Below are 11,897 nucleotides of genomic sequence, written 5' to 3' on the forward strand. Positions count from 1 at the left end.
CAATTATCAGTTGCCGTTGAACCTTGAACTATTTACCGTGGCACAAATTGACTTCACGTGATGCTGTAGTTAGTGGCCAGTGTGTGTGTCCCCTGGGATTTGTCCTAAATAAACATGGAATAAGATGAGAAGTACAACCTGTGACACCATGGAAAGTTATTAAATACTTAACCTGTGAGAAAAAAACACAAACTCTTCTAAATGTATTAAAATTACTATTTTTAATGCTTTTTGGGGGTTGGGGGTCCTCCGTCTGTGTTTGACAGCTGAGTTCACATAGTTTGTTTTAGATTACACAAATTAATTTCAAGCCTACAGATAACTTAATTTTTAAGTTAATTCATTCAACATCAAAAATGTTCTCCAACAGCACCCAGATAATACTTTTCCAGTTTCATTTCCTTCATCAAATGTTTCACGTAGTATATATATATTTCTGCTACGTCAACTCTAATTGCATAAACCATCTCAGGTTAAAATTACCAGTATAAAACACAGTGCTTGTTAGACTGACAAATACACAATGTAAAAAATCTTCAATATAAAAGTGGTTTACTGATGAGAAAAACTGTGCCGACAAATCCGGTTTGTCTTCTCCGTGGTCCGCTCGTGTGAAAAGCCTTTCTCTTATTTCCGCCTGAATGAAAACCTATAAAAAGAAAGAAGCCTGGTTAGTTTAAGTGGCTCGTACGTGGGCCTACTGCTGCTGGTGGGTGTACGTGGAACATTGAGGTGAAACTGGCCGGGGGTGAGAAACCCAAAAAAATAACATTGAGTCACGGCAGATTGTAATTGCTGACAGCAGTTTGGCAGACAAGCGGCCAGTTTCCAGCTTCTCTCTCTCTCTCACAAACATCCTCAGCATCAGCATGAAATCATTTGGTCACAAGCAAATCATTAGCAGCCAGGAGACGGGGCCGTGAGAACAGTCTTCCTCTGAGCTCACTTCAGCATCATGTGGTTGCTGCAGCAGATATTCTTGAAACCTTGCCATCAGAGGTGTACAGCTAAAGAAAATGTTTTACTAGAGACAAATCTTATAATTGCGTTACGGTGCCTTTTTGTTGTTTCTTCTGATTACTTATTATCACTGAAGGACTCCAGCCTGATACTCACAGTTTGCTTATGGTCGTCTTCTCCTCTTTTGCATTGTTTATCGTGGGTGGACTGTGCTCTGGGGTTTCCGGTGTCTCCAGATCCACTTCCACCATGGGGGGCTCAGCCTGTGGAAGGATCCCACTGCGGAAGCAAGGAGTGATGGGGTTTTTTAAATCAGTCATCTGATTCTTTAGGCTAATATCTGGCATTTTCACATCTATAGTCAATGTCTGCACTTGCAGGGCTGATTAACTACCACACAAATCCCTTTTCTACTCTAAATTTGAGAAAAGTTTCATCTTGTTTATGCCTGTTTGACAAAACTTAAAAAGAAAAGGTCCAGGTTTAGTTAATGGAGTTTGTGTGTGTGTCATTGTTTTTTTCTTCAAATTGTGTTTTATCAGATGCAAAAAAACAACAAAAATAGCAGCACAACAAAATACCAGCATATTATATCCGCCATCGACCGTGGTCAAACCATATCTGTCGACCTCTAGAGGAAAGCACAGATTTATGGTTACTGAGTTGACAGAATCGGACCTATCAAGTTGAAGCTATTTGGGAAGGTGAACTGTGGCTTATATTTTTAAAGTTTATTTGTAATAGTAGTGTTGTAGTATTTACAAGATAGTATTTACACAAATATATAGTATAATTCTCTAACAGGGTCAGGTAATACTGGATATTGGTGTCCATTTAACCCGAAAACATTTAATTTTCACTTTCTCCCACATTGAGAGATGACCACGAGGTTTTTTATAAACATTGTCATTGATATCTCAGCGAGTAGCTCATTGATCTAGATGAAAACAACCAGGACTTTTATTTATGAGTTTGTGAAACTTGCTGCAGATCCAAACAATAATCCAGATTTACTGACTTTACATGTAGTTTCATGAGGGTACTATTGGGCCTTGGCGGAGGTATAAACAAGTCAAACAAAGATCCACAATCCAGATGAACATTTTCACAATCACAATCTCCTGCAACAAAACACAACACTACACTACAGGCCTGCATCACATCCTGATATATGATCCTCACTGAGGCTGCAGTGATTTATCAGATGACACTATACAATACTAAAGATGGTCTGACGTCCTGACTGTGAATGTGGGTGGACGACACGTGTAGGACGTGTTTGGATGGATGCAGGCTCAGCTGCTCACCTCTTGTAGAGCTGCAGCTCCTCCTGAGCCACCAGGAGCTGAGCCTTCAGCTGGTTCCTCTCCTGCAGAACCTCCTTCAGCTCCTGCATGGTGAACCGCGGCCTGTTGGGGTCCGTCAGGTCCACCACCAGCTGGTTGGGCCCAGCGGTTTGCTTTAAAAACACAGGGGACAGGAATCATTCAGGGTGTTAGACCGGTGCGAGCTGATGCCCGGGGACACTGTAGTGGAAAAATAACTAAGTAATGGAAATATTAACTAAGTATTGTTGAAACCTATTTTACAGTTGAAGAGGAACTTTTTGCATTCCTGTCTAAGACTCCATGACCTGAAATGTTTATGACCTTTCTATATACCTGTTTGACCTTTTTCCATTAGTTATTGACTGTCCAAAGAACCCAATGGAAATGTATGGAAATCATTTGTTCCTGTGCTTTGGTTCCTGTCTAAAACTACTCTACAGAACCAGTCTGAACAAATCTGTGCTTTTGACTGTTCCTGATCCTCACTCGGAGATCCTTGTGGTTTCCCTGTGTTGATCCTTTCTGCAGAAAGCCCCTGATTAAATACACGTAGATGACTGTGTTGTTTCCAGCCCCTTGTATCTCCAGATTTCCATCCCAACCCTCACCGTGCCCTGGCCGGAGGACGTCTCCTGGACGAGCCGGTCCAGCTCGGTCTTCAGGTTGTCCCGCTCCATGCGCAGCTCCTCCACGGACAGATTGTACTTGTTCACCAGGGTCTCGAACATCTCCAGCACCCGGACGATGCGGAACTGCAGGTCGGACACCTCGTCCCCCGTGCGGCTGACCTTTAACAGATCCCGGCCGATCACGTAAGAAATGTCGTAAACATCCTCCACCGTGAGCTCGAAGGCGTCCTTCTCGAACGCCAGCGCGGGAGACGACTCTTCGCCGAACTCCATGACGGAAGCGACGAGTTCACCCCGGGGAAAGTTAACTTCTCTCCCGCAGCGAGTCCTCAGGGGCTGCGTGTGTCTGCCGGGACCGGAGAGGAGGACTATTCACAGGCAGGAGAAGGAGATCCACTTCCAGAGGAGCAGCACTTCCCCCATCACTCGTCCGCCGATGGCGTCACTCAGAGGAGGGCAAAGTATCCTAGCGACAGGTGAGCACAAAGATCGTCTGCGGGTCGAGAGGACTCCCTCCTCGCTGCTCCGCGGGCGCCCGGGGCCTCCCTGTTTGTCTCGGTGCAGAGAGCCAGAGAGTCGAGTGTGTGTTTGGGGGGGGCAGCTCTCAGGTTGTAAACCTCTCTGCACCAGGAAGTGTTCCTCCATCAGGTGAGAGAGCACGTGGTGTGTCTCCTGTTTTATTTCTCTCAGTTTACAGGACATACTTTCAGAGTGACATGATCCAGGAGATATTGGATATAACATATATAAAATTAAATAGGGCACTGGTCATACCACTCTACTTATAGTGTTTGCACTATTTCTAACAAACCATAACTTTGTGTTAGTAGTACAAAGTATTAATTTCCCCCCTACTTGCTTGTGTAATCATCCTGTGGCACCACACTTGACTTTATAACATTTCTATACAAACCACTACAGTGGAAGGTGTATATAATGTACTTACTCTTTTTTATATCTTTTATTATCTTGTCTACCTCATTCTAACTTGCCTGCTGCTGTAACAACTGAGTTTCCACTGTGTGTGGATCAAAAGGGGACAATCAGATTCTGTCTGGGGCCAGTGTCCCCCTTGTGCCACCCCTAGATCTGCCCCTTTCATAATGGAATCATAAACATAAACACTAGTAGTTAGTTGAATCTAATCTTATCTAACCATATCTCGCACAATTGTCTTGGGAACATGCATTTGATACACAGTCTGATACACAATAACAAATAAAAAAGTTAAATAAAACTTTATTTCAGAACAAACATTCTTTTGCAGATGCACATACTGACAGTTGGGACATATTTTATGTTGGAACATATTTCCTCCGGAGCCTCGCCCCCTCAGCTCCATCCACCAATCACTACTGCAAAGACTCTGGCTCCAAATGGGGGCATTCTTGTCCCACATATATTAGCCTCTTTTCTCGATAGTGGGGGGGAGACATGTCGCTCTTCTTGATATACAGTCTATTGTGTGGTGCAAGGCTGTAATACTGTACACTTAATCACATACAGTGTTTTCAGAGGAAAACAGAGGAACATGGTCTTAAAGCTTAAATTTCCCTGAATCTTGAAACCAGACTCAAACAACTGTGATAATACTTTGGCATCTAATACATGTTAACATCACCTGCACATAAATGACACAACATGTCCCATCACTTTCTGTAGGTCTAAAGGCAGCTGGATCCATTTCTGACACCTGATGTTATTATGAGTCTGTGAATAATCAGTTTATATATTATTTTGTAGCACAACGATTTCTGTGCCGGGAGAAAGTGAGAACATTGAATTCATTGTTATAAATAAAGTGCGAAGTAGTGACTTTTTTACGAAGTTACTAAACCCTTCGAGGTCATGAATACAAACAAGAGTTTCCAGGTTGAGCCCAATATCTAGTTTTTTAGTACTTAGGTTTACCAAGTTAGCGACAATGTTACCAAAATGTAACAGTAAAAATTCCAGAGATTTGGTTTAAAATCAGCAAGTAAAGCAGCAACTAAGCCAATTCTTGTTAATGTCTGCTGGCAAACAGAGAGATGTATGAGGATACTTTACATTTACAGTCATACATAGGAAAGTCTTCTGATTGGCAACAACGTGGGATCGTCTGTGATCAAACCAGCTGCCACCATTGGCATTATAGCGGTGAAGATCCTGTCCAGAGAGCAACATGGGAAAGGGGTCGGGGTGACACAGCAAGACAAAAAGCACAAGAAGCATCAGAAACATTGTTGTGATTAGTGTAATGCTTTTCAACTACAGCGACGCTCACTATTAACACATCACACAATATCAAAATAAGTGATATCTGATTAACTTATGCCAATCGAATGCTGATGTTTTTTTAGAAGCATTATGGTGGCAAATTATACAAATGGTGTCACATAAGAATCTGAAATGGGACAGAGAGGTGAGCCTTTGTAAATAAAGAAATGTGTGTCATGTCCAACTCATTACTCACAAGCGCCGGATTCCTGATTCAGGCTGGTACGTGAAAGTGGAGCATGGTGGAGGAGGAGGTGAAGCACAAACAAAGGGGCTGGTGTCATCCTCAGACTCGTCACTGCGGGGATATGGAAGGGGTGGGCGTTAACTCTCGCCATCAGTGTTATGTAAAATTTGATCAACTTAACAAAAATAGACCTTTTGTAATACGCCAGGTCTTCCTGCAGCACGAACACTTGGGCCTTGAGTTCATTCCTCTCCTGCAGGACGTCCCGTAGCTCCTGCAGAGTAAAGCGAGGCTTGTCTGACTCCTGCTCCGGGCTGTCGCTCTGCTCCTCCAGCTCTGTGTCAGCTGGCACCTTCTGCTGACAAATCACATTTTGAACATTTCTCTCAGCACAGTATGGACACAATGACACTAACAAAGACATGAGGAGCTGAGGAGTTCTGCAACAGGCACACAATTAGAAGCACAATCCCAACGTTTGTTTCTGTAAATTGATCATTCAACTGCCTTAAATAACTAAAGCAGAGAGCGCATACCTTCACCAAGGCTAAAAAAAAATGCTATCCCATAATGTTAAACAAAGTAAAAAGAAAAAGCCCATTCATCCAGATCCACTCTAAAATGGAATGGGTTCTTTCCTGGGTCATGACCTACGCCACAAAAAAATGTCATGGAAATCAGTTCAGTATTTTTTTAACAGACGACGATAAAAACCGAATCTCTTCGGTGGAGGTAAAAATGTTTTTGCAAATGTTTCACGGGATAGAAAAATGCATTCAACCTGTTTGTAAGGCCATAAACCTTCCGCCAAGGCCCAACAGTCCCCTAATGAAACCACATTTAAATTAGCTAGATCCAGACTTTAATTTGGATCTGGTTACATTCGTAAATATAAGTCCAATAAATATGCACCATTTTTTTAAACACGATCCATGAATTATTCTCTGAAAAAAAATCAACCAATATGTAGGGAAATGCCCGATCACACAGTTAGAAGAAATACCTGAGTTCCTCCCTGATCCATACCACATATTTCCATCAAGTTTTGTGGTAATCTGTTGAGTACCTTTTGAATAATCTTGCTAACAAACAAATGAAAACAGAGGTAAATATCCGTTGCCTCTAACAAAGGACACTGACTTACTTCTACTTAAACAATGGAGAAATGCTTAATAAATCAGATTCATGGCTATTTTATCAAAAAAACATTACTCTCTGTGACACACCAGCAGAGGTATAATGTTTTGTGTTGTGTTTAACAGTCAGTTCATGGACATCTGCTGTAAGGCGAGTAAGGCTGTACACTGTATGTGGGAGACCTGGGGCAGATGTTACCAATAACAAAGCTGTAGCCTCCTCATCTTCGTCAGCCTCTTCCTCGTGGTTTTCTCTGATAGATGACCTCTGGAGGATGGAAGGACGCTTGTCGCGCTCAAAGCAGTTTTCCATGAAGCCAGGGTCGCCTCCACACTCCACCCACACTGACTTTGGTTTGATGGGGGTGGGTGGCGCTGCCTCTGAGGGCTGGAGTTCACACAAGACAGCCACTTGGACACTACAGAACCAGCCAGATCGAATGAACTAGAGCCAAACAATTATTCCAACCTAATTATATTAATGTTGAAAATAAGTTTTTTCTCTTAAGTACCGTCATCTGTGGTGATGCAGGTAAGGACATTCCAGATTTTGTAAGAGAGGACCCTTCGACCTCAGAGATCTCTCTCTCCAGCTCCCAGTCTCGGAGCTCCTTACTCAGCCTGGTGATCTCCAGCTGCAGACCCCCGACCTCCTGCTGCTGTGCCTGGGCCGCAGCCTGCAGCTCCGCCCTCTGCTGGATTAGTGCCTTGCCCTGCGCTTCCATCACTCCGATCCTGTGACGAAGGTCCTGGTTGATCCTTATCACCCGATTCTGCTGCATCTGGAGCTGCAGTCGAGGGAATTTCAGTTCAAGGATTAAACATTGTAAACTTAATTTTCGATCCAGAGCCATTAATTGTGATGCATGTGGTGGAGAACTCCTCACCGCGTCAACGTCCTCATTTCTCAGTGTGAGCTCATGGTCCTTCGCTCGGATTTCATCCCTCTGCTTCTCCACTAAGTCTTCCAGCTTCTTCCTCACGCGTCTTTCTTTTTCTGACATTCCTGCAGGTATAATAAAAAATACACTGACAATAAGATTACACAAGAAACAACAGGGCAAAAATTTGTGGTTTGAATCAGTTTTGTCAGCTTATTAAACATATTTTTAAACAATGCCATTCATGTAACCCCAATTCTATTTGATCATTTCAATTATTTTATACTATTACACTTTCTTTCTTTCTTTCATTTAACGTCTTTTGGTTAATGATTGCATGACATTTTAGAAGGTTTTTAACAACCATATTGTTTAAAAATGTGCTATATTATTATAGTTTGTAATTATATTGTTATGAGTATGTTTACGTTATGAGTGTTTATTATTCAAATCACAAAATCTTTTAAAATCTATTCTGTTTGAGACTTGCAGGGAGTGTTTTTTACAAGCTAAGCTATATGTCTGCGGTTTTACCGTGGCCCTGAGAGGAAGTGTAGCTGCAGCCACCGTGCAGGTCAAAAACAAGAGCTATATTTTTGTCCGCTTCAAAAATAGTCTCCTTTACAATCCCCTGACTGCCTCTCTTCACAGCCTCCTCTTTCATGTCACCACACAAGCATTCTGCATGCCCACTGTATGTTGTACAACCCAGTGTGACTGCCCAGGGTAAATATGTAGAACCTTCATTCACACATGTGGAACGTATCAGATCTCACCCGGGACCAAACGTATTTAGTCATCACAAGATACAGTGCAACACAACTTACAGGGCAAGACTTTAAAAAGCAACAGCAAAAGACTACAGATCATGATGGGTTATGTTGTGTTGGTATTATAAATATCACCGTAATTTCTATCTTATAAAGTATTAGTAAACTTAAAAATGTTATTTTGCCTTTATCATTTTCTCTAGATTTTTTTGTTGATTGACATTAGTGCATTTAATGCCTGGCTGAAAATCAGAAACACTGTCTCACTGTGAATTGGTAACATCAGGGACAATGCTCAGTTTGCCTAATAAGGCTTTTCTAAAATTGTCTGCTCGTGGGCACGTTGATGATGTTTCTACCACACAATGGACCTAAAACTGGAAGACTACAAATCTCTCATGATGAAATTCCAGAGCTTTTTATGGGCTGACGTGCTGTAAATAAAAAACACTGCTTTTCACAGCCGCATTAAATGTCATGTCTTGCCTCCTGAATGCTCGATTCAGGTACCAAACCTCGCTGGAATGTTCCAGAAAAGAGTCTGACTTGGACTGTCTCCTGCTGTGGTCTTCATATGTGAAAGAAGAAAAACTCCAGACCCAACTTTTACAGTTCATGTCTGAAAACAATTTTTAGCTTCCTCTGGCTTATCAGATAAGTCCATCCCTATAATGTGAAAATTATAAATTAAAGAAAAAACAATTTGTTAGATTATTCTTAAATAATGTTATAATGCCTTTGAGAAACATCGCTGCAGACGACCTACCCTCCTGTTTGTCTTCCTCTGTGATAGGCGACTCTTTGAGACTCACTAACAGCCTCTTGTTCTCCGCCTGAAGCCGAGTGATCTGAGGGAGCAGGTCCTGGACTTCACCTCTCCACACGTCCTCCACCAGCTCCAGCTCCTGAACACATACAGAAGATATTTAATCAAAATTTAAAAACTACAACAACCACCTCAGAGTCATGGGCCTGCACACGGTGCTTGTGATCAATACGGATTTATTGGCTGATTTATATTTTTATAAAATGAAAAATAATTGTGATATATATAGACATATAATTGAGGCTTAATATTTAAATGTATTACCTAGCCCCTAAACTAAATACCTTATCCTAGCCCTTACCTAAACACTCACACACTGTTGTTACAATGTTACTATTGGAGACGATTTGATACATTTAAAAAACCCAAATGTCTGTAAGCCCCAATGATCAAATTGAACTCAAAACAGCGTCATTTTTATCCTTTTTTAATAACTTTTTTAGCCTAGAGGTCTGCTAGCAGAAGTAGCAATGCTAGAAGAAGTTGTGAAGCTAGCAGAAGTATCGATGCCAAGGACAACATAGTCAGTAACACTTGTAATTAATTATCCACAGTGTTCTATATTCCGATAGCAGTGGCTAATGCCGAATTACGTTTTATTGACACATTTTTGTGTGCAGTTGTGGTTCGGGAGGTAGAGTGGTTCCCCCAGTCATGAGAACGTTAGTGGTTTGATCCCTGGCTATTCCAGTTTGAATGTTGACAGAACCCCACACTGCCCCACAGAGTAGAAGTGAGAAGTGGTGTGTGTGTGGGAGAGAGAGAGATACATGTTGTGGTGTTGATGTGGCGATGACAAAAAACACAAATTCCAGGATGCATTCAGGCACATTCAGATCTGCATCGTAGCATCGACCGCTTGGGATTGGCTCACGCAGGTGCGATGTTGATACCTGGACTGAGCGGTGACTGAGTGATGCTCAAACCTTGACCCTTCATTCCACCCACAGTTATTCTCTGGTGTTCTCTCAATCATAGTCTCCAACAATTTATGGAATCTCAGCAGGTCCTCGCCCTGAACCCAGGAGTCAGATCCAAACCGTATTCCCCTGAGGAGGAGGTCTTCCAGCTCCACCAGGCCCTTTGGAATGAAGACACTCATCAATGAAGCTAATGTGACCTGAAGCGGTCAACATGCGTGTCCCCTACACTGGAGAGAGAGAGAGAGGTGTCCCCTGCACTGGAGAGAGAGAGAGGTGTCCCCTACACTGGAGAGAGAGAGGTGTCCCCTACACTGGAGAGAGAGAGGTGTCCCCTGCACTGGAGAGAGAGAGAGGTGTCCCCTACACTGGAGAGAGAGAGGTGTCCCCTACACTCGAGAGAGAGAGGTGTCCCCTACACTGGAGAGAGAGAGAGGTGTCCCCTACACTGGAGAGAGAGAGAGGTGTCGTCTGAAGGGGACAGGTGAACTGTTCATACTTGGAACAGAGAAGTAGAAAGGTACCGTGGTGCTAAAGGTAAACAAGAAAACACACTTTCCTCTCTGCACAGTCTCATATTGATCAGTTAGTGTGCCACACACACACAGACACACACAGACCTTCTGGTGCCTCCTCTCCTGCTCGGACTTGTCGCTCCTCTCCTGCCTCAGTCTCTCCAGCTCCCCCCTCAGCTCCTCGGCCTCCTGTCCGGCGGCTCCCCGGCTCACCAGCGCCTCCAGCTGCTCCAGCACCCGGACCACTTTGGGCACCAGCGCGACCAGCGACTCGCAGCCGAACCGGTCGATGATCCGCTCGAACTCGTGTCCCAGCACCGCCGCGATGTCGTACACGTCCATGACCGTGAGCTCGGCGGCGGGTCTGTCCAGAGCGGACATGATCCCGCAGGTGTCCATGTGTGTCCTCTGCTTTACACCTCCAACATGTCTCCCTGTCCTCGGACAACACCCGTTTACACACGAAACACGAGCCGTCCCTGAAGGCAACTTTGTTGACAGATGAAACTTCACCAGCGTCCACCAGTCTGATGCTGCGTTTACTGTCCCTGCAAAAACTCGTATATGTCACGATCTAACATCAAATATTACCTAAGTCTTCATAGGACACCAATGTGCGGACCGCGGACCGGATGCGGACGCCCTTCAATATGGACCCAGAACTATTATTAGATTTTGACGGACCGTTTCTGCGCAGCTTTTCATCGCATCCACGGTAGTCTTAATTTAACCTGCGCAGCTTTTATTATCCTGGCAGCAAACGGTAGAGTTTACTTTTCTCACTGAAGAGAAAGTGGGAACAAAGAGAAAAGTTAAAGCTGTTTAATTATTGATATTAATTGAGTGTTTATATATTAAATGTAGTTATATATTAAGAAAAAGGAAGACAGTGGGACACTCAAACTCCCTCTTTTCATATTTCCTAAAATTAATCACCTCCTTTTAAGATGCCTTTTTCAATATACCTTTATTTTACTTTTGAATGCAAACCTTATTTTACTTATTTAACAATAAAATAAAACATTTTATTGTGAGAGTACGTTCCAGTTCAATGTGAAAATTAATAATGAACATTGTTGAAATACTATTGAATTGTACTTTCTTTATTTAATTTGACACACTGATGTTTGCGATACTTTGCTTGAGCAAATTCTCTCACTGGACCTCTTTCAATATTAATTTATTACATCTGTGTTAGTGTTTGTGCTACTGTGGGCAATAGGCAGGCAACAACAGGCAAATAAAGTTTATGCAATATAATAGTACCCGCGGTAATAATGAAAGTACATTTTCGACAAATCTTAATTTATTGAGTTGATAATTTTTTTCACAGTAATTATACCAGTTGTAATCATAAGCTGTGAATAAAAGTCTGATATGGTTAACCAGCAGGACAAAAGATTCATCCAACAAAAAAATCTTCACGTGATCATGTCGCTACTGATAAAATCTTGGATCAAATTATTTAAAAAAAAAAACTTCATAA

At 42.6% G+C, this 11,897-nt stretch overlaps 1 protein-coding gene across 1 annotated transcript; it reads right to left on the bottom strand.

Moving 5' to 3' along the window:
- Positions 1-202: 202 nt before the first annotated feature.
- rilpl2 (Rab interacting lysosomal protein-like 2) lies at positions 203-10,878 on the bottom strand. Its single transcript, XM_061071182.1, has 12 exons — positions 10,517-10,878; positions 8,917-9,055; positions 7,387-7,505; positions 7,012-7,287; positions 6,571-6,887; positions 5,555-5,818; positions 5,373-5,474; positions 4,981-5,065; positions 2,897-3,289; positions 2,268-2,419; positions 1,117-1,239; positions 203-649 (listed from the first exon to the last, which is right to left on the bottom strand). The coding sequence occupies exons 1-12, from the start codon at positions 10,808-10,810 to the stop codon at positions 628-630; spliced, it is 2,286 nt and encodes a 761-aa protein (XP_060927165.1). The 5' UTR covers positions 10,811-10,878; the 3' UTR covers positions 203-627.
- Positions 10,879-11,897: the final 1,019 nt, after the last annotated feature.

Source organism: Limanda limanda, chromosome 5 (genome assembly GCF_963576545.1).
Source record: "Limanda limanda chromosome 5, fLimLim1.1, whole genome shotgun sequence".
In the NCBI taxonomy this organism is placed as follows: Eukaryota; Metazoa; Chordata; class Actinopteri; order Pleuronectiformes; family Pleuronectidae; genus Limanda; species Limanda limanda.